General features: G+C 44.5%; 1 protein-coding gene across 4 annotated transcripts in view; it reads right to left on the reverse strand.

The window, feature by feature from the left end:
* Nucleotides 1–19479, reverse strand: part of MYH10 (myosin heavy chain 10) — an 86474-nt gene extending 66995 nt beyond the window's left edge. For all 4 annotated transcript variants that reach the window (XM_088523393.1, XM_088523391.1, XM_088523392.1 and 1 more), the window contains exons 1-3: nt 19447–19479; nt 16698–17075; nt 6810–6966 (exon numbers count right to left, since the gene is read on the reverse strand). In XM_088523393.1, coding sequence (XP_088379519.1) covers nt 6810–6966; nt 16698–17042 — 502 coding nt within the window. In that variant the 5' untranslated portion in view covers nt 17043–17075; nt 19447–19479. The remainder of the gene's footprint in view (nt 1–6809; nt 6967–16697; nt 17076–19446) is intronic.
* Nucleotides 19480–26899: the final 7420 nt, after the last annotated feature.

Raw genomic sequence — 26899 nt, forward strand, 5'->3', positions numbered from 1 at the left:
GGGGAAGGGAGAGAGAACCCAGAACAAACGAGGGAGGCTCGCTAAGGGTGTCAAGGGCATCTAAGCAGGCAAATACCTGAAAGCAGCAAGAAGATGTGACCAAAAGGACACTAGATGCCACCATTCCTGGCCAGGAAACACTGGCACTGACAACTGCATCACTGCTGTGAGCTTTGTCGTACCGGCAGGAAGGTAAAGGGCCAAGGGACATGAGGGCCTCTCCATTTCTCTGCACTTCCTAAGGCCACTGCTCACTCCTGCTGGTTCCCATTCCCCGCAACAGGAGAAGGGGGAAGAAAGAAGGAGCTTATAGCAATTGCATTAGGAGCACTACGGAATAGTTGAGCTTAGCTTAAGTTTGGAGGAACGCAAACATAACTGACAAGTTTGCTGGGGAGAAGGCACAACGCCAAGTAACACTGCTATAATGCGGCAGGATGCTGAGATTAGGATACATTAAAGCTAGAATACATCAAAGTTGCAGAATACATCTGTTGCACAAGCAGTAACACCTTAATTTACGGCATCTGGAAGAAAAAGCCAAGTGATAAATAAGGGCAAGGAGAACTTAGATACCAACTTTGCAACTACACTCAAGAAAATGGAGTTTAATTCCAACTAAAACTTCAGAAAAGGGTTTCAAGAGAAGCAGCTGCTCGTTGAGTAAGATGCACAAGAAGTTGAGTAATGAATCATCTCACAAACAAATTCCTAAGTTGTATGTAGTTACTCTTGAATGCTTGTCTGTAGGCTAGCACAGTCACAACTTAATTATGAGGCCAGCTTGCGTAGCAAGTTTTAATTTTGAAAATATCATTATTTGGCAAGAATATCAATTAAAAAAAACAAGAAACCGCCTAGCCTGCAATTAAATTCAGAAGTGGAGTGAAAACAGTCAAGACACCAAGAAAACTAAGAATACCTCTGTTCACAATTTGCCAATCCTGGCTGTTTTCAAGTATGCAAAAATTACTTCTTGAAGTTACGCAGGAAAATTTGAAGTCACACAGGAAAATTTGAAGTCGACCACTTCAAGCAATACTTCTAAGCAACTTGGGCTTATCAAAAAATAAAGAAAAAAGGAGAAACCTTATTTACTATAAATATCATTACACCTAATTATTTTTGCAATCCTGAATTTGGACACCAGTAAGAGCAGGGCTCCTAACATTTTGACACAGAGAAAGACAGAGCTTAGGGATTGTCATCAAAAGAAGCACTAAAACCAGGCTCTGCTAACACGTCTGGCTTTCTCTTGACTTTTTTTTTTTTTTTTTAAAGCTTAACCTTTTAAAATATTCTTTCTGGAAGTTAATTTCAATTCAGTTTTGCTGCAAGTTAAACAAATAAACACAATTAATGTCATTCACATGCCAACATTCTAAGTCATCAAAATAACCTGCCCCTAGTCACCGAAACAGAAGGATTTGATGCCAAGAGACAGTACTGAGGAGTGAAAGAAATGGGGTATTGTACAATGGGTTCAGCTGTCAACCATTCCACACTTCAAAACCAAAAATATTAATATATATATTTGCATATATACATGTATATAGGTAGGAGATTATTTCAGCATGATGGATTTCAGTCATTTTACTCTTTTTCTTCCATCAAAACTCTCCTTCCCTCTGTCTATCCAATAGGGCCGCTGTATATCACACTCCTATTGGTATGCAAACTAAGGGTTTTAATGTTATTTTCAGTTAGGTATTCCAGTTCTATGCCAAAGTGAAAACACAGGCCAGCATAAGAGACCTACAAATCCTTCTCGTGAGGTTTGCCATGCAGCTGGGTCTGCTTTAATTGCCACTCTGTACACTGCAAGCAAGCTGCAAAGCTTTGGGAAATGTTTTGGTAGGTCAAAAAAAATTTATAATGAAAATATTGAGAATACTAATTGCATAAATATTAGGTTTATGTATTCTTTACATAACACCAAAAAATGCTAGTTATCACTGCCAGGCTTTTCCCAGTCTCACTCTTTCCCCCTAACCCTTTCCATGTGAATATTTAGCAGTCCTTTACAGAAAAGCATTGCCATATTTCAGCTTTAATTCTTCTCTTCCATATCTTCAGGAGAAAAACTCCCTTTCCTAAAGCAAGGATTCAAATCAAGATTAAGCAGAAATGTAGGTATTTCTAAGGCACAAGGATTGCTTCTGCAGGCAGTAGTGGCTTCACCAAGACTAAGTGCTGACTTCATGTATTACCCCATTTCCGATAAACCTTTGCTGCAACAGGATTAAAGGCAGTCCTAAAATATCAGTGCTAATTTAGTGCTCATCAAGATGTCTTCAGGGAACAGGATAGAAAAGAAAGACTAAGAGCCGTTATACAAGAGTAATAGTAGCATGGAGTAGGACTTTGGCAACCAAAAGCAAAAAAAGTTTTCCTTAATATTTCCCTAGACACATTTTTAAGAGTCAGTGAGGAGACATAATAATAGAATACTTTCTTCAAAAATAAAGCAGAAGGGAAGGCAGGGCAGAGGAATCAATGTGTGGCTAAAGCACCAGGGAACATTCGTGCTAGTGCTGCCTTCAGGCAATCAGAAAAGACTCCATTTCAAGTAAAATAAAGATGATTAGAAAACTAAATCTGGTAACTCCAGCAGTTCATGTATGAACAAAGAAAATCCTAGTTGCTGCCAAATTGTTTCCTATTAGCCATAATTTTAGCAGGACAAAAAGAAAAAAATGCCAGCAAGTTTTACAAATTGTATTATCCAACAGAATTAAGGTCATTGCTGTCACAGGGATTAGGACACCGATTTCTTATGACCATGTCAACTGTCCAGCAGCTTTGAGAAGCTCAGTCTAGATTTCTTGTGAAACAAACCACCTCCAGCTCTATGTACTCACACATTTGATTTCTGTTTGGGCTAAAAATTTCCAACAAACCTAGAAAACCAAGTTTTGTGCACCTGTAGTTTCAAAATTACATTAATGGAAAGCACATAGGAGAAATACGTTAAACTGACTGGGAACTAACACTTACCCTGCCAGACATTAGCCGGGGCAGAGAGGGGATATCCAGCAGGTAGAGCAGAGTTGCACGTTACTGCTGCGGGAAGTCAAGACACTAGGGAAGGAGTCCGTCCCAGAAGCAAAATCCAGACCATCATAATCATAATGCATCCAAAATCCTGCTGGTTTTTAATAGCCTGTGTTTACACTAAATCTTTATTACAAAATTTGCAGGAAAAAGCAATGCTTTTATGAAACCCAACAATGTATGGGGTTTGCTTTTGGGATTCGCCTGGTTCCCCAGTGCATCACGTCTGCGCCACAGAGCTCTCCGTGCATGTTTGCCATTAAAAAAATCCTCCAGCTCCCTCTTTGCTGCAACAGCTTGCATTAAATCAGCACGTATCTCTGCAGAATACTACTTCCTTTCAAAACTAGCAAGCCTGAACACATTTTCTGCATTCTTTTGGCTATTTTCTCCCCCTTCCTCCTCCTCCATTTTTAACAAGTACTGAAACAGGCTTCAGCCTATTCTCTTTTGCTAAAGGGCACAGTGAGAGCTGATCTGCAGAGACTGCGGTGCTTAAGGTCACCCCAAACAGGAAACTCACGGAGGGGATAAGAACAGAGGAGCAACTTGAAGGCAGGCAGCCTGCAATGCTTCTGGACAACCTCTGCAACAGAGGCCGCATTGTGATGTGCTGCGCGGTTTGTATTATCAGCTTAACAAAATCAACTATTTCCAGCAACATTTAAGATAATAAATGATATTCAGATGTGCATTTGTCAGTTCCGTTCCTGAAAAAAAAAAAAAAAAAAAAAACACACCTTTTTGCTTCAATGCTCTAAACAACAAATTTGCATTTTGCTGTTTAGGCTCAAATATTCTTTCAAATGCCTGAAGCTTTTGACTAGCTTGAAGTTGATCTCTAGTGATTTGTGCTCCGATGTAAAAGCATTAAAATACTGAGCAACCGTTTACTCCTTGTGCTTGATAATCAGCACAGAAAATTGCCTTTTAAGAAACTTCAGAGTGACAGCTTGGCTCCAGGTAGCCAGTTTAACCAGTGAACACAGGTCTCAAACACCCAGAAAATCAGCAGTTCACAACGTGAGTAAATGGAACAAAACACGACAGAGCAAGTCAGGAAAACAGAGCAAATTGCTTTCCCTGACCTACATTAGTGGTTGAGATATTTCTATAAAAGCCTGGTCACACTATACAAAGCAAGTGCATTCTTATGGCTTCAATGCCAGTTTTGAATCTTAAGCTCTTTATGTAAATACCAAGAAGACAAAAGCCATTCAAATCAAAAGAAAACTATAACTACTCTAGAATAGTAAAACCATGTTTTTCAGTAACACTTGAAAGCAGTTCATCCCTGCTCTACTCTACCACGCCATCTTCACCTCCCAAAGAAACTGCATGCAAGAATTTACGTGTCTACTATAGAAAAACAATTCTGTAATTATAACTACATATATTAGTGACTGAATGCAGGGTGCAAGGATTGTGTTTCAAATACACCAGTGCTATCAGCAGCTCTGATGACTTAAGTGAAATGTTTTGATTAAAACAGTTCTCATGGCTACAGAGACTTACTTCTACTGAACTGAAACTGAAGTTTTCTAACACAGTTTTGTTAGTTTAAGATGAAAACTCTAGCACATGCATAAAGAATGCTTAAAACTTGACCTCTCATCAACAGATTAGTGATGTTTTGTCTATCAACTTAAATCTTTTAGAGCTACTCGCAGGAAAAAAAAGAAAAAAACAATTCTTTCTACTATTCTTCCTCATTGTGCCAATTCACTGCTCCCCACGACTACATAAAGCTAAGGGAAATGCACAGTCTAACAACACTGAGGGTTACCTACACCAGGCAAACGTGTCTCCAAAAGAAGTCTGCATATCACCTTTTTCCTTAAGTCATGCCTCAAAACAGCTTTAGAGTCCATGAAAAAAAAAACAGAGGAAATGTTGTTTGACCCGTTCTCTGCAGTTGTTTTTCCCATTCTCTGCAGTTCTCTTCCTCCGACCCGATCTGACCCGTCAAAAACAGTTTGCTAAGTAAAATATTTGCCAAGTGCAAAACTGCTAATGCCTGTTCTTGAATTGTTACTTTTCTTTGGCAACATAATTGGGAAGGCAAAGCATCAATGGAAGGTTCAGGAGCTGACACCAGTTGCAGTCACTTGCTTAAATAAACAAGGAATAGCTCCATACAGGCCCAGGATACTAGAGAGACACAGCTTTAGTGAACCCCCAAGGAATTATTCCACCATAAATTGATCCTGTTGCATTGTTTTCAGCTATTCTTATGCCAATCTAAGGCTTCACTCTTTCAAGCAAAAAAAAAATTGCAATCAAAAAGAAAGCACAGAGAGACAGGAATAAAAACTTGATATAAAATATAAAATATCGTATTTCATTATATAGAAAGAAAATAAAGTAGTAACCAAATATGTACTATCTTGGGTAAAAAGAATCATCTCGCCTTCAAAAATCCACTAAAATCTGTATGGGTAGCAGGATCTTTGGAGGCAGAAATCAGTGCTAGCATGATCCATGAACAAGTAATCACAGCACCTGAAGTTTCAGAACTACTGACATAAATTTACTTTACCACAATATATTTCTCTCTTAAGAACCTACAGTTTCAAGGGAGATTGGGCTTTTAGTGTGAGAAGCCCTTACCTATTAACTATTAGAGACAGCTAGAAAAAATTCAAGATAATCACTAAATTAGCTCTATTCTTCCCAAGAGGCGTGCTATTAGGTGTCCTTTCACCTGAGCTGTCACAGGCTGTTGTTGTGGTCAAGAAGGCCATAGTTTTTCTTTCACAAGAAATGTCATTTTAAAAAGATTTACATGTAAATGGTTCGTTAACCTGGTAGTACAAACAATGTTTTCTTAGTTTGTGGGAACTAGGTCAAATAGCTTTTAACCCACTTCCAGCATAACCATGCCAGCTCTACAACAGAAAACACGGAAAGCTTTTCAGATTTGCCTTTTCGACACAAACTCCTCTAGATAAAGCATGCTGGTATTTCTGGATCATTAATATACCCTTGGGGTAAACAGCTGCCTAAATATAAACCAATATTGGGTAATGCCAGCTTTCTAACCTGCTATATTAGAAGTGCAATTTTGCAAGCCAAACACCTTGTGCTTAATACAACACTAAGTTCACATTTTGATACTCTTCCAGCTCAGCCTTACAGAGAAATCTGCAACCACTATAAAGTGCTTTCTTTTCTATTCTGGAGCTGACCTACAACCTAAAGGGAGGGGAGGTTAAAAACACCTATCATCAAGGTTAAAAACTCAACTGACTTCCTTTTGAACTCCAACATACCACACTGTAGTTGTCTCCTAATAGAAATAAAGTATAAGAAAGTGTTGATATTTTGTCACTGCAGAAGTTTAGAAGACACTCATTAATGTGGTGGCCTATGAGCTTTCCCCTTTCAATCAGTCCTTTGTGGTTCATCAAAAGCAACTGCCCTGTAGTACGTTAACATCTTCTGACATCAAACTCACCTATTTTAAAGAAATATTTTAAAGAAATATTTCTACTACAGATGTCAGTGTCACCAACGGGCACACTACACTGCCTATTGCAGAGCCACAAAAGCAAACTAACACCAAGCCAGAAACACGGCAACAGGGTTGAAAGTCTAATTTATTCCTATGTAGAAGTTTAGGATTCTAAATGAGAAAATATCTTCCTCTTAAGTGTTAGAAAGGGATTTGGATTAGGTCAGAAACTATGCAGTTGGATAACGATGTCCTCATATAGCTGTTTACTGACAGTGAGTAACATATAACAAATTCTTACCTTGCAGCATGCATCTGTACGCAGACTCAGATATTGCATAAATGTGCGGTGGCATTTCATGGCGCTTCTTCCCTCTGTACATCTCGATAATGTTTTCTGAATAAATTGGGAGGTTCTTGTAGGGGTTTATGACTACACAGAACAGCCCTGAATAGGTCTAAAAAAAAGAAAACAAAAATACAAAATGCCATATTAACACTCTCTGCCATTTGTCCTTATAAATTTATGTCAGTATACACAGCGTTGAAACAGTCACAAAGCAGAAAAGTTTCCTCGCAAATTATACAACATTTATCCTAGTCACAAATTAAGATCCTTTTTGTTGAGTATCCCAAAGTACACATTACACTCAAATTATTGGTCCCTAGCTCTCTTAAAAAGTTCCTTAATTACTTGCATTAAAAGTAATTTAAAGATAATAAGTGTGATTAAATATGAAGTGGAGCATCTAATCCCTCTCCCACAGATATTTAAATTTCCCCTCCACTTAAAGATACAAAATTATGTGCATCTTTTTTTACATTTAACTCCTTCAGTAAAACATCTGTTCAAGTTATCTGTTCATCCAAAAGTGAGCAAGTTATGCAATAATCTTCATAATCGTCTTTTGCAAAGTCTTAAGTTAAAAAAAAAGACTAATAAATCTACATTAGGAGCTAGTTTAATGTGTATCACACAGGACGGAAATCAGCTGCTAAACAGCTGAAGTGTTCTCACATTGATAGAGAGATATATTCCACAATGAACTGTAATTTGTGGCAGACCAGAGTTTTAAAAGGAGGCAAAAAAAAAAAAAATGAGGCAGAGCATTATACTCTTTAAGTTCTTCAGCTGGGACTAATGAGAGGACTGACAGACACACAGAGCAGAGCCTTTGTGCAAGTAATGAGCCCTAACTATTTACTATCACTTTTTGGATAAGGAAAAGCCTATTTCTAGCCACAACTATTTTTGGTATTCCCCTCCCATAGGCTGCCCTGAAAATCTGATTTCTCTTCTCGTGTTGCCCTGTCTTTCCTGCTCATCAGCCTTTTTCAATCCCCAAGCAGCCTCCTGGGGCAACAGTCACTCCCTACACCCTCCTGTTGCAGGTGAAAGAACAGGCTGACAGCTCATGCTACAGACAACATTTCAGGTTGTGCTTAGAGCTGATACTGAATAGAAATTACTTGGATTCTTACAATATCGAGAAATTCAATCCTGAATTTCATGATGTACATTCTACTGACTCTGCCTCAGAGAAATTTCTTCTGCTTCAGTCAAGGGAAACCCATATTCAAGTCTTCTAAAACTGAACACAGAGCAAGCGATGCAGACAGGTCCTAGGAATGACACATCAAAGACAACTTCAGAGCAGTTGAATCCATCTTGTCAAAAATTATTTGGCAAGAAGTTATTACATGTATGGGGAGGAACTAAAAAGAAAAGAACCCAGGCACAGACAGTCCTCATACTTTGTCTACTGGGTTGGCTGGATTAGTTCGCCCTGGCTGCATGGGCTCTACTATGGATCAACTGGTAAACTCACGAAAAGACAATCTGGTGTCTTTTGCTAAAAACATTTAAGATGATTCCCTGGACCAAAACATCTGGATGACTCCTACGTTTCCTCAGTCAGTCTTAACTGATGGATTTTCCTAAAATCTTGCCCTTCTGCATTTCAGAGCAGGCTTTGACTGTACATTGTTTTAGCCATTAAGAGTGTTCCCACTTGTATTAGCACAGGAATATGAGCAAGAAAGACTTGGTTTTTTTCTAAGAGAAACATAGAATATCTTTCTGAATGTGATAAAATAAAGCTATTTTCCCTCTTGCTTTTCCAAGCCAAAGGGGAAGAAGAGGAACTGGAGACAGTGAGCAAACAGCATTCCTAACTGTTCAGAGCCTGAACAGCAGTAAGCAAGTTTCATTATTCCTACACTGCTTACTGAGTTAAACTTCTTGCTACATTTGTATTCTGCCTCTCTTTAAAGAAAACATATAAAATAAAGTCTGGTCAGGCCTCCTGAAGGATGAGAAATGCAGGGCCTGAGAGAGTCAAACACCTTTGGCAATAAGGTACTTAGCTCTTAAGAGAAAGGAAACAGATGTTATCATGCCAAGAGACCCAAGCATTAAAAGCAACTTAACAGATCTATGCTTATTTTAATAGGACTGTTGGCAAGAGGGGCAGTTACTCCCCCTGCCTAACCACACATCCCTATCCCAGCACTGATGCTCCTGCAGTAACTCCCCAAGTTGGACCCACTTGAAGATTAACTGAATTGATAAGACGAGATTTAATTGATCTGCAGTAGAATCAGTTCCCTGATCAAGTTTATTTGTGGTCACTAGCAATATCATAAGGGAGCAGGAAGGCAGAACAGTTATTTTAACAGTACCATATGAGGAACCAAAGTCAATTAATTGAAAAAACCCAGATCTGTGCTCTTAGCCAGCTGCCTCAGCCTCTACTGAGGTCACCCACACCCATCTATAATTAGTACCAGGGAGAAGCCTCCATCAAGAATTACCACAGATCTGACTTTCATTCTAGTCCTCAAATAAGGATATGAGAGGACAGACGCACGTTGACCGAATCTTCCCCTCACTGCCAACTCCATATCACTGAAGAGCATCTATGCCTTACTTCTCTGCTATGACTGCATCCAATTAAATAAATGAAGGCTAATTTAATACTAGATAATCATGCGGCTGGATGAAAATCACTTATCAGCAAGGGAACTGACACAATCACTGCCAGCTTCCAGCTCTGGCCCAAGGTTTCCTCCCTCCAGTGCCCAGGAAGGGGCACGAACCCAGCAGCACTACTAAGCCCTGCTTTATTTTTTACCCGCTCACCTCCGAAAACTCACAGCTTATCTTCACAGCCTGTCCTACAAAGGCTGAGAGCTTGCAAAACAAGAGCTTAACATTTAAACTAACTATATGACTGCAACGCTTCTCTCCTCTGCAAACCTCTTCAAAGCTCCTATCAGTTTCACACAAATTTTGGCTTTTTTAGCCTCACAAAGAAGAGTTTCTGCAGTATCACTACATTCCAGGCCCCAGGCCCCCTCTTATATATTGAAAAAAGTAATATATCAACACATCTTATTTATTTTTCCCCCTTCCTCTCCTGGATTTGGTAGGTATACAAACATTAGCAGGGAGAACTTTTTTCTTTTTAATTCAGTCAAATTTAAGTGGAGGGAGGTAAAGAGTGCGGGGGAAGGGGAAAAAAAATTCATAGCTGTTTTAGACTTCTATTGCAAAATTTGTGATTACTGAAGCTAAAAGAGCTGATTGGAATATGCCAGAGAAAGAGGGAGCTTTAGGATGTCTGTAAACAAGGCGAAGAGATGAAGCGTCACTTCAGACTGCACGACACCCCTTGAAACGGCTCCTAGCGACCAGCTCCAGGAGAGAAGGAACATTTATACCCTACCATGCAGCAGTCACCTCCACTTGCAGTGATTAAAGTGACCAGCATTAATCAGTATTTCTGTTTACCTCAGGAGTTCCTTTGAACAGGCCTTCTCCAGCAAGATGGTGGTTTTGCCTCAGGACTATCCAAGGCCCCAAACTGCACCCTGCTAATTGAGGCCATGGTAGACCCAATCCAGCATTTTCAGTACAAGCTACATGGTACAATTCCTCTACATGATATGAGGTATCTAAATAACTCTGCAACCCACCCTCAGAAAAAAGGCCTGATGGAGATGCCCAGAGCTTTCAGCTGTGCAGAGCAGCACAGTAATACCCTGTGCCTCCTCCTGGTTCTTAAGCTCACAAACCCTGCCCAAACTGTCAAAAATACACTAAATTGAAAATTAAATGTCTTATGAGACATACCAATGAGCCAGTGTAGATGAGGAATGTGACTGCATGAAGCTGAAGAGCAGCTTCAGCTGACAGGGGTAAGGACATACACTGAGAAGTTAAAGTCAAGCAAAGATACACATTTGCCTGAGAACACGTGCTCAGCTTGCAGACAAACTGCATAAGCCAGACATACTCTGTTTTGCTGAGGAGTAGATGTGGAAATTAACAGGCAAAAGAAACAGGCAATGTCAGAGTCTACCTTCTCTAGGCGAGAAGGTTCCAGGTTTGCTATATAAACTGACCTTCAGGACACCAGTTACAGAGTCTGAATGTATTCAGTAGTACATCATTCAGATTTCAGTAAGCTCTCCCAGTCAGTTGAGTTTAGGTTCCTGACAAAGACCTATTTCAAGAAAATGTATAGCCACAGTATAGGCACAAATAGCACAAGGGTATAATGAAGTCTCTATCACCTAGGAATTTAGTCTAACAGTGTATTTCACTAGTGACAAGGAAAAAGAAACCCACCCTCATTCATCCTGCTTTGTGTCTGCAATCTTCAGAGGCCAAAGAATTGACATTTCAGTTTCTTAGCTCCAGCTAGACTGTTGACTCTGCAGACTTCAGGGATATGTCCTGAGTCTGGAAAGGGCATTTCCCCACAAGACCCATCTTGGCCCATCTTCCCTTAAAGGCCATCAGACCTTTATTAATTCTTTCTTATCCTTTCAAATAAGCTTTATTTTTTATTAGCAAAAAAATCACCACATACATTGTAGGGGAGAGCAGAGAATAATCTATAGTTCATTAGTGGTTGAAGGACTCTAGAGCTGAATCCAGCTCTTTCCTCAAAACTTCCTAGTTTTCCAGTTCCGTCTCAAGGAATAGTGGAACAGTCATCTCCCCACTACAGCCTAGGCTGTGTGTCCCCAGTTGCAACTTCTTGGTTGGAGAAGCACACCAAGGCCAAGGGCTCCCTGCCAACAGGCAGCCCCAGCAGAATAATCTATGTAAAGTCAAACCACTGCAAAAGGCTATATGGAAGATAACATAGGTTAAATACAAGTCACAAGTTTGAGAAATATTTAAATTTATTCATTTTGACTGAATGAGGTCAGGAAGCAGTTAAGTAGTTATTGCAGTGACCTAGGTGAGCATCAGCAAGCTGCACAGAATCAAATGTGGGCTACAAACTTCTTCCAGGAGACCCGAATCTAAAGTAGGGCACAGGGCAACAAGTCTTGAAATAGATTTTTTTTTTTTTTTTGAAAGGCTATCAAATATTGATTATCCTATGCCTTACTGGAGTTAGATTACTCCCTACATTTAAGGGTTCAGTTGCTGCTTCATCCCATCTTACTGTACTAAGGACAGGAACTGTTGAATGTACAAGTTATTTTTGGTCCTAGGATACCTTCTTTCAGGTTTTAATGATGCCGTCAAACCATAATAGTTATGTATTTCATTGCTACTTAAGTAACTATTTATACAAGAGTTTCAGATAGCAGTCTGATCCTACCACTGAGACTATTAAAACATGACCACTTACAACTCTGACATTAAACTAATATTTCTACTTCTTCCAGAAAAGCAAGAAGGTGAATGTAGTGTGCAGGATTGGCTTTTGTGCACTTAAAACATCCATTTGTTTAACAAAACATTCTTGTTAACAAGATGAACATGAGGTTGCACTTTTACCTTGAAGTACATATGAACATATAAACCAAAAAGAAAAGAACAGGAAAGACCCTTCCATTTTCCATCACAGATGGACTGACAAAAACTCCAATTTAAATTACTGAAAGAAATTTCATCTAGCTCCGTGCCAGGAACAGCAAATCATTAGCTTGCACATTCCAATACAAGGTGTTTGGAACTGCAGTCATTTTCCATTTACTCAGCTGTAACTAGCTGCATTTTGACCAGGTTCAATGCTTTTCAGGAAATTTAAGGTTCCAAATACTAAGAAAAATGTATTTTGAGCATAATACAAGTGTTTTAACTCATTATTGAAGACATTTGGACACTCTTGATCACTTTGACTTTCACAGTGTTAGAGCTAGCATTGAACATGTTCTCACACCTTTTTCGGTTCAGAACAAGATGACAAAGCACAACTCAGCTATTCCCTTTCTGATCAGCTGTTCCATCTCACTTGATGGTGAACTTTGAGTAAGGGCCTTTAAAAAAAAAAAAAAAAAAAAAAAACCACACACACACACCAACACACACACCAAGCCAACATATACACCCTAAAAGTCAATTTAGGAAGTCTTTAAATTGACACTGAAGTGCATGCAAAGATTGAGATGGGACAAAACACTACACTTACACACATAAAAGCTATTTCAGCTTTTTGACTCTGTAGCTTTGTATCAATGCAGAAACCACCTCCCCCTTCATGTTAAGTGCAGCATCCTTCTTTCTTTCCTCCTAGTATGTTGTTTTCAGACTAAATCCTCTTCTTTGTCCACCTCCCCTCGCACCCACATACCTCCCCACCAAAAGTAAAGCCTCAGTTGAAACATATGCCTTTTCCCCGTGTCCCAGTTTCGAGGGACAGCTAGACTGTCTCTGCCAAAGTCACAATTTCGGCAAGATGTCACCCTACTCACCAGAGAGCAAGTGACAAATACTCAGAGAGGCTGCTGAACTTCCCCAGCTTACAGGGCAGAACCTTCATGAAAGGAAATCAGTGATTTTCTATGTTAAGATGTTATATTGAACTGTGAAAATATGGAGGCTGGTTCACAAGGAGCCCTGGGTCTTATGGAACAGTGAGAAGGGGAATTACCAGAGCCATAACATCACCTACCACAGCTTGTCACAAATTAAGGCAAGAGTAGCCAAGAGAACTCCTGAAGCATTCAAGGTTGAAGTCCCTTAAAACTAACCCTTTTCAATAGTCTTTACTTTCCATATTCTGATTCACACATTCTTTATTTCATGTTCTGATTCAAGCGTTGTTTCTTAATCCATAAAGATGACCTTTAGCTGATTTAATAGACCTGGTGAGATGTTTCAGATATCGACCACACAGACTCAGGTCCAGAAGGCTTCATGGCGGCATTTTACACACATGCCCTTAAACATGTTTCCTTACTCAAGCTACAGACCTCAGTGATCTAAAACATCTAATAAGTGGAAGGTCCCTTTTGGGGAGGGCAGAGTACACTTAATGCAAAAATTACTCTTTACAGATTAAAAATATAAAATAATCACCATAAAAGATCAGTCTAAGCAGAATCATACTTAGTCCCATCTTTCACCTTTCCTCTCAGGTACCCCGATATTGAACAGCTTGTGATCTACAGCTATAAAGGATATTACAAATTTAATTCTAGAACTGCCATTGAAGGTTGACACTCCAAAGCAGAACAGGCAAGAGATCAGAGACTATACTCCAACACTTCCCCCCGCACCTTCCACAGTTCTTTTAGTGCCCTGCTATCTATCATCTTTCTCCCCACACCCCATAATTAACAGAAGCAAGGCAGGGACATCATTCTTTTACAAGGAATTAGTCTTTGAGAACCTCTGTTTTCATTCACCTCCCACCACACAAGCACAACACAACTCAGGAGACAGAGGTCATGCCACCAGGCAGATAATAGAAGTTCCAGAAAACCCTAAACATCCTTTGGAGGTTCCCTGGGTCTCTTCTTGATGACATGAAGACCACTCTCCAGATCATGCTGGCTGTCACTAGCTAGCTTTGATCTTTTCTGTTCCGCTAAGCAGTCTCATCTTGAAGCAGTACGTTATAAACAGATAACTAGACCTTTGGCCAAATTCCTCATCTAAGGATCTGAAGGAAATATGTATCTACTTCAGCTGACAGCGTTACCTCCTATTTCCCAGGCAGGCAACACTGTATATTGCCTATAGTAAACAGAGAAACCAAATCTGACTCTCACCTCTCTCTCAACCACACAATTTTAAACTAGCTCCAAAACTAAATATTATGACAGTGTTGTCTGGAACTTGAAACATATCTCTAGTTGACTCTCCTCACAAGGGAGGCACCATAATCCATTTCATCACTCCAGTCAATGTTGCATTTTTCTCCTTGTACCAAGTGTACATCAATAGATTAAGCAAACAAAAGCAAGAGGAAAATCCCTACCCAGATTTGCACTAAAAATTGTCATCAAGTTCTCAATAAAAATTGTTTGCCTATTGATTTTTGCCAATATTTAGCCTCCTCTACTATCTACTCACAGCTCCAAGTTAAGTTGAGTTTTAATTTCAGCCAAGAAGCCACTAATACAGCTGTGTAGAGACACTGTTCTTAGAAACAGCAGCATCCTGCAGCAATGCTCCTGGAACTCAGGCTTCCAGTTTAGGCCAACAAATCCACTAGCTTCTTGATGCTAAACTAACTTCTTCCAGCTTGGGGGCAAGAGGCAGCCATTAGTAATAGAAATGCACAGGAATAATCCTCCTGTGACACTAGTAACTCCATGCCAAGAGCACAGTTTATAAAGAATTAAAAAAGAAAGCACTTTGAGGGCAAATTCTAGGGGAAGGAGTAAATCAACTCTATATTGCCACTTGAAATACATCTAGATAATCTAGCCTTCTACAAAGGACTTTCTTCTCTTCATTTGTCAATTGTCCAAAGTTTCAGAGTGCTGAACCATCTCTGTATATAGCAAAGTGACAGGTTCTCAGCTCCATCCTCAAAAGCCTTCATGGCTGTGTTTGCAGGATGAGCTCTTAGATTAGGGCTTGCTTTGGTATTTATGGTCTTCAGGTTTAAGTATATACTGAGAAGGAAAATTAGCCTATCAACATGGTTGCTTTTAAGTTTCATTTCAGTCTTTACCAATTATCCAGTCAGTTTCCCTATAAGCTTGTGGAAAGAATCCTGCAAGTATTTTTTGCCAAATTCTACTTTAAGGGTCCTGGTAAAAGCCCTCAGAAGCTGGGGAAGGGAGGGGACACAATCTCACATAGGAAAATGATACAGAAATACAGGCATGAAAAACATTTGGAAGTTGCGTATGACTTTTTGGGAAGTCCAAATATTATCATTGGCCAAGCTACAAGAAACAGTGGCCCATGAATACCTAGAAGGAAGAAAAAAAAAGCAAGCAAAAGAGCCAACTAGACAGCTAGACAAAGATGAGTTTACGCTTTACAAGTGTTTATGAAAATAAGCCAAGCATTTAGGCAGATGTTACAGTTTCCTTTAAGATGGAAAGTATACTTGTAGCTCTTAATGATACTCATCAAGCAACTCAACAAGCAGCCCTGCAGTCAGATTGCCAAGAAACAAGGAGCTAGTCTTAACTGTAGATGCCACAGATGTCCATTGAACAGCATTCAAGGAAGAAACAGGGTCAAAAGAAACATCAATGGCTTTGTGATTCCTAACACTACAGAAAGATGGTGATAAGCCAGACATTTCAATTAGCACTTCCAAAAAGCTGGGAAAAAAAAAAAAAAAAAAAAAAAAAAAAAGAGAGCTTTATCTTTTTGGTTTATTTTAAGCACTTGAATACATTATTTCCCGGCCCACTAGGTTGCTCTTAGATTCCAAAAAAGACATTTTGTATTCCTAGCATTTTCCAACTTCAGCTTTTAAATAAGAGTCTATCTTCTTATTACCATTCTTAAGAGGCAGCAAGTCAAAACAAGATACATGCTTATTCATATGAGCAATTAGACAAGTGTAATTCAGCAAAGTTGGATTTCATAATATCTCATCAGCTCAAACAAGCTATTTGATACTATTCACTGTATCAGTTAAGCATGTCTGAGGCAAGTGCTCTAACTAGCGGCATGAGCTAAGCACCTAGAGTTGCCATTTAGCATTCTATTTTTGAAAGATGCTCACAGAATTATTTCCATAGGAGAAATTTTTATTATTTGTACAGTGACAACACAGAATTATTGACCTGGACATAGCACCAAAGACAATCCTGGCCTAAGCTAACTGCCAGGGTCACGTCAGTATTTATGTTATCAAGAACAGAGCTAAAACCCACTTCCTCCATTTCAAACAACGTAGAAAAGCAGGAATTAGATAGGTTTCTGCTGAATTAGCACCAGGAAAAGAATCTAATAGTTAGTACTTACATAGATGAGCCCAGAGTAATACCGATCCTTTAAATTGTGCAATACAGAAGCTTCATTTAAGCAGGTTAGTTCTGCCATGTCTTCCACTTTAGAGAACTTGGGGGGATTCATCTTCTGGATATCATCTTTGTTGACTAGTGCTTTTTTTCCATTCTCTGCCAGTTCAACCAACACTTCATCCCCTTTTTCCTCCTTGATGCTGGCTGCCTCAAAACCGTGGCGCTCTGAAGGAATCCACACCAACTTCTTGGCAGTCCAGTCAGCCTGGGTGGCAGGGTTGTAGATCACAGCCCTGTCCACAAAGAGGTACCTCTCTGGATCTTCCTGTCCAGATCTCTGTGCCATTGTAGGAAGTGAAGGTGTCCACTAACAGTTAGCCTGTTAAATTTGGAAGGAGAGAACCAAACTGTGTTAGATAAGAATTTTTATTTGTAACTCATCCTAGCTCCATTTAGCTCATATAAACAGTTTATCATTAATACTTGTACTTTCTATTGCCTTGAATCTACGTAAAAGATTTAAATATATAGACTTAAGAGTTTACTCCACAGCCAACAGGCTCAGCTTGCAGGGTGACCCTCTAAATAAAGGAATTGCTGTGAAAAAGTCAAAATGAGGTTTCATTTATAACCCCAGACCCAGGACAGGAGGCTCGCTAGCTCAAGTTGATTCCAATTGTGCCCTAACAAGAGACACTGCAAAAAGTGTGATAATTGTTAGCAATAAATATAATTATCCATCCTCTGTGCTTAAGTAAGAAAAATGAGTAAACTTAAGAAAAGCTTGCTTATGCAACACACCTTCAACTGAAGAGGGAAAGAGGTGGGTAGCCTAAACCTTTACGTTCAGGGCATCACTAACACCAGATAACTGAAGAGCAAAATGCTTATTAAAGAAAACAAAAAATTAAAGGTGGGTTTTCAACTACAGACAAGAACTTTATACATTTAGAGTATCCACTGGCCCTAGAACTATTTTTTCCTTGTATTCCTCCTGAAAACATATTAGCATTAGCATTTCACAGGCTCCCTGTGTTCTCAGTTTCAAGCATTGCCACTATCATCTTCCAGAAAAGAGTTTCTGGATCTCAAGTATATACCGAGGTTCAAGATGCAGCAAGCACTGAAGCCATATTTTCAGCAGCTTCACAGGTAATTTGGAAGGGGAGGTGTGAGGGAGAAACCTGCTGACAAGGCTACATATTGATTTTACCTATTTGCCCCTAAAGGGACACTGCATCTTTATCTAACGCTGTCACATCCAGAAGGTCGAGCCAGATACCTACTGCTGAGGTCCTTAAATATCTTGTTTATTCATCCACTAGATCTTCTCCGCTGAAGAATGTTAGATTACCTCATGGAACAGGCTACCATTTCCCAATAGGAAGGTTAGCTTCAAAGGCAAGAGCGGTTTCGCAAACGGCATTTGTCATCTCCCACACTACAGTACATAAAGGATGGGTGTCTTGCAAAACGCTCGCCCTTGGAAGAGCGGGTAATTAAGCGCTGTAGCTCCGTCTCCATAGGGAGCATGGGGGTTCGCTACGCGCCCCACCGCAAGCATGGGGGAAGCGGGCAGTCCCCCAAGCCCTCGGAGCGCGCGCCATAGACTGCTAACCATGAGGTGATGACTCAACACTTCAAGCATTCCAGAAGCACTTCTATAGGAGAAGAAAATCCACTGAAGCTAAGAGAAAATAGCGCCAGAGGATGGGGGGGATGGGGGCTTAAGAACAGCAGGACTCTGCGGCCAAAGAAAGAAGAAAAAAAAAATGGGGGCGGGGGGGAGTAGAAATTGAGTACCACGGCCTTCAACCACAGCCCAGCGAGCTGGTCCCCGTTATGCCACATTGCAACCCAAGGGGCAACAAAGGCCCCGAGCAGCCTGGCCTGGCTCACATACAGCACAGCCACCTACAGCATCCATACACACATGTACATCTACGCATTTATGGCCAGCTCGTTCTCAGGTTTCCACGCCCCGTTACAGGGAAACCTGGAGGTCAGGAGAAAAACCCTCATGCGGTGAAATTACTCAGCATTGCTCCTCGGCGGAATTAAAGGCTGGAGTGCAAAATAAACGCAATAAATGCCAAGGCGTTAGTCTCTGAGGAACATACGTCGCGGCAAGGCACCGCAGGCAGCTAAGGGGCCTCTTTCCCCCCACCACATTTCACCGTTCAAGGCCCTTCACAAAAGGGCCTCCACGAAACAAGGCGAGGCGCAGCTCGCCCCACAAGTAACAACGGCCTCCCGGCTAAAGACCGAGGCGACCACCCCGAAACCCCGCAGCGCTGAAGAAGCGAAAAAAAAAAAGAAGGCGAGAATAAATAAATAAATAAATAAGAGGAACCGGGCACGTTCCGCGCGCTCCCGAACAAAAGCGTGGGAGCCGCGGCGGGGAGGGGCCGCCTCACTGCGGCGCTGCCGCTCTCAAGGACGGCGGCGCCTGCAGCGGCCCCGCGCCGGGAGCGGCCCCAGGCCCCGGCGGGGACAAAAGCGGAGCCGCCGCCGCCGTCCCCCGGCCCGGCCCCCGCCGCGGCGCCCGCGCGGAGCCTGCGGGAGAGGCAGAAAATGGCGGGGCCCGGCGAGGCGCAGGGGGAGGGGGCGCGCGGCAGCGGCGGCGCGCGGGGTCTTTGTGTGGCGGGCGGGGCCGGTGCCGCCGAACCGAACTGAACCCAACCGGGTCGGGTAGGGCCGCCGCCGAACCGAACTGAACCCAACCGGGTCGGGTAGGGCCGCCGCCTCACCTGCGTGGCGCCCGGTCGCCGCCGTGCCCGGAGCTCGCGCCGCCCGCCCGGCTCCTCCGCACTCGCGCCGCTCCGCCCCCCGCCCGCCGCGCTCCTTTAGCGCCACAGCGAGCCCTCCGCCCCCCGCCCGCCGCCGCCGCCGGGCCCGCCCCCGCCGCTCCCATTGGGCCCCGGAGCCGTCCATCCGAGGCGGAGCGGCCGTCCATTGGCCCGCACCGCGGCCGCTCTCCCGCCACGGCCATAGCAACCTCCGCACGCTACTTTCCAAGCCCCGCCTCCCGCTTCGCCCCGCCCCTTTCGACGCTCATTGGCCATCGCCGCCCGCCTGTCAGCCTCGCGCCCCTCTCTGAGTGGACGTCCGGCGCGTCGCTCAGGGCTTGGCCCCGCCTCGTGCTGCAGCACGCGGGGCGGGGGGCGCGGCGCGCGCCCGGCGCTGCGGCGCCGGGGGGCGGCGCCGCCGTGCGCGCCGGGCCGGGCTGGGGTCCCCGTCGCTGCGGCGAGGAGGCAGCTCCGGGCCGGGGCGGTGGCCGCTCCGCTCGCTGAGCGGCGATACGGGGCCGGCTCTCCCCACTGAGCGCAGGGAGAGAGGGCCTGGCAGGGGGAGGAGGCTCCGCGCGAGGAGAAGCCCCCGGCCCCGCGCGGCTCCGCGGGGACCTGCGGCCTGCCCGCTGCCGGGCGCACGGGAAGCACATGGGTGTTTGGCGGGTCCTTAATCCTAACCCTGATGGTTTTGTGGGGCTGTCCCCTTTTTGCGAGCACCTTCTCTGAATTACAGTTAAAAAAAAAATAAATAAAACCTTGCAACGGGAGGGAAAAAAAAAAAAAGAACGTTTTCAGTGTCTCCAGAGGTGCCTCTGTGCTCGTGGGCTTTCACGAGTGCTGGGTGGGTTTGCTGTTCAGTGCGGCTCGGTGGCCAGCGGCTCCGGTGTGTTGAGGTGGAGCTGCACAACCTGGGGCTTTGCTCGGGATTTTTGCAAAGTCTTCTCGTGTTTAGTTGCCCACTCGAGAAATCTTCCTGGAATGGGCCACAGGGCACTAAACCTTCCACTAAGCCGGGGAGCAGATGTAACCTCCCCTGTGAGCACTATCACGGCACTTGCCGAGGGCGGTAGCTGAGAGCGTTGAGGTTCCCATTGCCCCGAGTGCAGGTTCCTCTCTCCACCCAAACCCAACGCAGACGCAAGCGGCTAGGCCATTAGTGTAATTTGGACACAAGGGATCAGTGCGGGTCATCCCAACTCAGGCTCTGACCTTCCTACTGTGTTTGGGAAGCAGCATTTTCTGCAGGCGTGCTGCGTGAATGGGAGCGTTGCAAAGGTGCACCGAGGATTTCAATCATTTTGGGGCCATTTGGATCATTTCCAAGCTGGAAATCATTCGGTCCTCCCTGCTTACCTGTGTGCGGCTCGTGGCACTCGGATTTATGTGAGGGCCTGGCTCTTAGTTCCCCTTTCAGTGGGAGGTCCCACACATGCGCCGCGACAGGAGGGTGTTGACTCGCGAGCGCGGGTAGGTGAAAGCCCCAAGGCTGAGCTTGCTCTCGCCTTGCGAGGACGGCTGCTCCGAGGCCGGGATGGCAGCGGAGCCCAGCGAGCCCGTGGCAGCGTTCGGCTCGCAGAGCCCTGGGGTTCAATGTGCTCCATCCGCAGGAGCCCACGGATTTTCCTTACTTCCCGCAGCCCTTCCTGAAGTGCTTCCGAGAGGTTCCTGGAGCGGCACACAATGGAGCAGACGGAGGAGGATTTCAGCACTCCCTAGGGAAAAGCCACATGTACAAATGGAGACAGTTTTCCCTACGTTTTGAAAAGCCACTGAGCACTGCTCTTCGGGGCAGCTCAGGATCGGCCGGCCTGCGAGGAAGCGCAGGATGGGAGCAACACACCATCGCCCACCGGGACTGTGCTCCCACATCCCACTGCTCTGCACTTTGGACAAAATACTTCCATTTTTAGGCATGTGGGGCCTTTTAAAAGGAAAATAGAAGCATCACACAGAAAATATTGGTTTAGTGGCAAAGTGGCTGCAGACTGGAGTTTCTTTTAGAAAATGATTTCCATGGAAAATCTTGGAGGATCTCATAGATGCCACATGGAGTGTGTCAGGGTTATAGCATTAAGTTATTATTATTATTGCACAATTATTTTTATCCAAACTGGTATTAAGAAGGAATTCCCCAAATCCACAGACTCTCTTTAACCCGTGGAGGGAGAGATGACTTTTAATCTCCCCCCAGGAGCCTGGAAAGAGCAGAAAGCAACATCTCCTATTAAAGATTGTTATCTGAAATAAAAATGCAGCTAGTCCCTAATCCTAAAATAATTTCCTTAACTTTAAACCTGAGACTAATGATGCTGTTCCTGCTAGGGCATTCATGTGCTTAAGGCAAAGCTGTTCATATGGGTGTTTCCAGAGCTGGAACCCGAGAAGGTAAATAAAGGCCACTTAAGTTTAAAGCAGTGCTTGAGTTTTTCAAAACAATGTGGTGGATTTAGGAAAAAAAAAAAAAGTGCTTCATTCATATTTAATTTAGAGGTTTTACTACCGTTGGCGTTCAATGAGAACTAATTTCCAGTAATGGGCCTTATGTAGCTCCATGCCCAGCATTGCTTGGGATATTGCTCTGACAAGGGGAACACACACAACCAACATCCAGCAGGGCTTTGTCCTGTCCCGCGTTCTTACTGGCATCCAGGGATGAGCCAGACGACCCCCATTCCGTGATTTTTTGATGTCTTTGCTCCTGCAGAGCTCGTGTCTTTCCTCCCAGCCCTGCTTTCTGAACACAGCAGCTTTTGGGCGCGTTTCCAAGAGCTGAAGACCCAGGTCTGGCCTCCCTCAGGAGCCCCACATTTCTGCTAAGCAGCACATTTCAGCAACTTTCTGGGTCAAATTGTTCCTTATAACCTCAAGGAGTGAACAATGATGAGAGTCAGGATCCAGAATTAAGTATTGAAATGCGGGAGTTTTGTACACAGCAATAGCTCAGGTCAGCTGTGCTTAGTGGCTACAAGGGGATGTGTGAATAAAATTCCCTTGGGTTCAGTTTCCAGTTCTTTGCTTGCTGTGACTTTGGGTGAGCCCCTGTATCTTCTCCTGCCCCAGCTTGTCCTGCTAAGGGAAAAATGAAGAGGTTTGTTACACTGGTTTGCCTTTCCAGAGGTGTTATCAGGTTGGATTTATAGTATGATGCTTTCAGAAGGAAGCTTTGTCAAGGAAAAGGCAGAACTACTTCTGTAAAAAAAAAAAAAAATCTTGTTGCATGGAATCAAAAAACAGAGAAGCCTAAAAAGAAAAATCAAATTATTCCACAATAAAATGACTGCAAACATTTCTATTGGAGAGGCCTGAAAGAAGTTGGAGGTTCAAGCCTCGTGCCTCATGTTTCAAAGCTTTTGGAGAGCTCATGAATTACAATAAGATGAGGCCACAGTTATTTCTCAAATTGTGCAGTCCTCCGGGGCTGTGCCCTTTATTTTATCTCACGTGTCAATAGGAAACGTTCTGAAATAGAAGGTGTTCTCTGGGATGCCGGGCTCAGCACCAAATATGAGCTTAACTGTCTCACCCATCGTATATTTTAGTCCTGGATCGTTTAAAAAATGTTCGCTAAATCAGGAATGGAAAGTCTGCTCCTTACTCACAAAACGGGATTGCACAATAGTTAAATGCTGTGAAACTGATGTCAGATCAGCAAAAATAGCCACCTCTTCAGCAAATGAGTCAAGATCTGAGTGGCAGAGTGAAAGATTTGCATTGCCTCCAAATAAGTCTGACAGCCACATGGCCACTCGCTAACAGGTTGTGCTCGAAGAGAAAATACTCTGTGCAGAAAACCAGCTAGTTGCCTCTGAACACAAGGGACCAAAGTGGAGGACCTGGGATGAACTCCAGGTTGGATCGTCCTGTTGCCAAGATGTTAGGAGCAGTTTTGCTCCTTTGCCACCTTTCCTGCCTGCTCCTCGCTTTCTCCCTTCCTTCCCCTTTCCTCCATGTATCCTGCTGAGAAGCGGCAGCAACTGGGAAGGCAGAACAGGATTTTCGCAACTGTACCTTCCACACAAGGGTTTGGCACAGGTTTCTCTTCCCTCCAGGAAAAGGAGGGCTTGTTCACAAGCCTCTGCTAAAAACGGCCTGAAATCCGCACCGCCCTCTCCCCTCGAAGCAGGAACTTGTCTGCGAGATCTTTCCACCCCCGCCTCATTCACCACACCCTTAGATCGGAAATCATCCCGGGAAAACCGCGTGCTGCAGTTTTGGGTGCAGTCCTTCTCGTTCTGGATAGCTGAGAGCTTGGGATGCCCCGGGCCGGATATTTATCCCATTTTCACCAGTTTGCACTGCAGGAACAGCTCTGAGGTCTTACAGTGCTGTCTTCCAGAGGTTAGGAGTAGCAAGGCCAGAAGAAAGAGATCATTGGTGTCATAGGATCCCAGCCTGGAATGAACCTCAAGAGACCATCTAGTCCAACCTTCTGCTCCAAGCAGGGGCAGTTATGAATTTGCAAAAATAAAGAAAACGGTGGTGGTTCCCCTGGGCCCTTTTGTGAAGGGCACGTTTCCCTGGGGATCTTGAGCTCATGCAGAATGGACTTTACTCAGCACAACTGCAAAATTAGGGGCTCAGATGCCAACAGGATGAGTGCATCACACACGGCTCGCTGGATGAGAAAGATTCCCCTCGGTGCATATCGACTGTAGGATTTATTTGTAGCCTGCTCTCTCATGCCCCGTTCTCATTGCCCATTGGCACGGTTCATGCAGAAGTACCAATATAGCACCCACTTTCACTACCCTGCTTGGAAACATATATTTTTTGACATTTGTCATATGGAGAAGTGCAGCAAAGGAACGTGAGTCCCATCATGGCCCAAGGGCTGGAGTCCTCTGTGGAGCTCTAGCAGACATAGGGTACCTTCTGATTCAGAACCAGGGGAAGTAGTGGGGCTGCCACGCTAGGATGTGACCCATCCCTCACCAGTTTAAAGTTCTTATCTCTGCAAATGCTGCTCCAGAACAGAAATTGAGGGGCTGCCCCTGAATTAATTCACCGTATCGAACCTCCAGGCTGGGAGAAGTGAGTTCATGTCCTGGCTGGAAAGCAGGCAGAGTGTCTCAGTCACCCCCAGCTACTCTGAACTGGGTAAATATTTCTCTCTTGGACTAGCACTTCCATCCAAGATCAAAGGTTTGTTCTGGCCAATTTTTTAATTGAAGTCATCCATTTTCTATAAAGAAGGAAAGAAGGAAAGAAGGAAAGAGAGAAAGAGAGAAAGAGAGAAAGGAAGAAAGGAAGGAAGAAAGGAAGAAGGAAAGAAGGAAAGAAGAAGAAGGAAAGAAGGAAAGAAGGAAAGAAAGAAGGAAAGAAGGAAAGGAAGGAAGGAAGGAAGGAAGGAAGGAAGGAAGGAAGGAAGGAAGGAAGGAAGGAAGGAAGGAAGGAAGGAAGGAAGGAAGGAAGGAAGGAAGGAAGGAAGGAAGGAAAGGAAGGAAAGGAAGGAAAGGAAGGAAGGAAGGAAGGTATCAAATCAGCATATTCCAACAGGGGAAAAGAACCCCTGGGTTTGAATATTTCCCGTCTGGGCAAAATGAGCGCCCTTGATGAGAGCTCTCAGCCTGCCCTGTGGCCAAGGAGCAGGGACAAGGCCAAACGTGCCGGGCTGTGTAGGGCACAGGGTGACCCCGGGGCTGCGCTGGGGCCAGCGAGATGCTGAGCCAGGAGGTGATGCCTGGTCAGAGGACCTGAGGCCCCGCGCGCATCAGGACGTGCCCAGGGCGGGCAGGAGGGCCCCCTCAATGGCACCCATGGCGGCGGCGCCGCTTCCACCTCTCAAACGCAGGGCAGGGAGGGGGAAAAAAACCTCTCCCGGGCCCATTCTGAGGAGCAAACAGCCCAGAAAACAGCTGAGCGTGGCATCCCCATGGGATCTAACAGGAGCCCTTCGGCCAAGAACAGATTTCCCGAGTGCCGGACTGGCTGGGGAGCTTAGGGCCTGTTTTTAACGATTACTAAGGTGTTTGTTAAGTCTCCCTGCCTTGCGAGGAGGTGTGGGCTCCCCAGGAGGAAGGCTTGTGCCAACAGGTAGCACAAGCCTGTCAGCACTCTGCAGGGCCCTCCTCAACCTCAGCGCTTCTCCAGAGCTTACCCCAAGAGCCCGTGGCCCACAGGAAAACCCCCGAAAAGCATTCCCAAATCCTGCCTTGGGTTTGAAAACGGGACCCAGGTGCTTCCAAATCTCCAGACGCTAGCTGGAAAACTCCGTTGTGCTTCAGCGCCAGCATCCTCCAGCCATCTCCAGGCATCTGCAAGCGGCAAGTAGCGGCTTGCGGGGTTGCCCGGGCAATTCCATCGAACAGAGGAGTTTCCCAGCTTCAGCTGGAGCCTCCTCTGTCAGACTCTCTGCAGTCTTTAATTGGAGCTGATTTATGGCATTTTTTTGCTGCTGACAGCCAGCAGTTGGCACAGCAGGCAGCTTTAATATTACTTTTGCGTTTGTTGTTGAATCACCAGTTTGGAAGTCGATGGCAATGCTTTTTTTAGCGAAGCGGCTGCTGGCTCAAATGAGCAGCCCAGATCGTGCCTTATGCCCTCTCCTGTCTTCAAATTCTCAGCATCTGGGCCGTTCGGAGCCCATCCAGGGCCCCTGCACCACCAGCACGTGGGCGCCCTTGGCATCGCCCGTGGCAGCTGGCACTCCAACTCCTTCCTGAACCTCTCCAGGGCCAGTGCAGGAGGAGACTGGCCATGGCCATTTTACTCTGGGAAAGCAAAAATGTTATAGACAGCTTGTAAAAAAAGTAAAAGGCCCCAGGGGCCCTAATGATGTCTGATGTTCCCTCCCTGTGAACCCGGTGTCTTGTTCGAGTTTCAGGGGAAATTGAAAGCTGTTTCCTGCCTCCTTGGTCCCCCTTTTCTGCCTCTGGTCTCCTGGAACACCATCTGCCCTCTGTTCAGCTGTGAGAGCCATGGGCTTCACTGTCTCCTGAGGCTGGGGACAGTGCAGGGATGGCCCAGCCTGCAGCAGGGCCGCTAATGTCCCTGGGTGGCCTCACAGCTGCAGCTCTCCATCTGGAGGCCACCCCTGCTGCAAACATGGGAGTTTCATTCCAGCCCCGATGTGCAAGTGCTTCTCCCAGGGTGCAAGTGCAGCTTCTGCTTCAAAACTGGGATTACAGACCCCGGTGTAAGTGATGACTCCTTGGACATGTCCTTGTCTCCTGCTTGAGCCAGCAGAGACAAGGGACAGTGCAGAGACAAGGGCAGAACAACTGTGTCCCAAGCTCTGTCCCTCTGCCAGGTCCAGGAGAAACTTGGGGGTTGCAGTTACAGTGTGATACATCTCTGGCATTGCAGCTCATCCCTTCTGCTCATGCTGATGATTAACTCCTGTTTGCTTGGTCGCCTTGCAGGTGGAAAGGATGCCTGTCCTTGGTCCAGTTCCTCACTGTGCAAGGGGCTT

This window comes from Tinamus guttatus, unplaced genomic scaffold (genome assembly GCF_059628265.1).
Source record: "Tinamus guttatus ecotype Peru unplaced genomic scaffold, ASM5962826v1 Tinamus_guttatus_pri_ptg000188l, whole genome shotgun sequence".
Classification (NCBI taxonomy): domain Eukaryota; kingdom Metazoa; phylum Chordata; class Aves; order Tinamiformes; family Tinamidae; genus Tinamus; species Tinamus guttatus.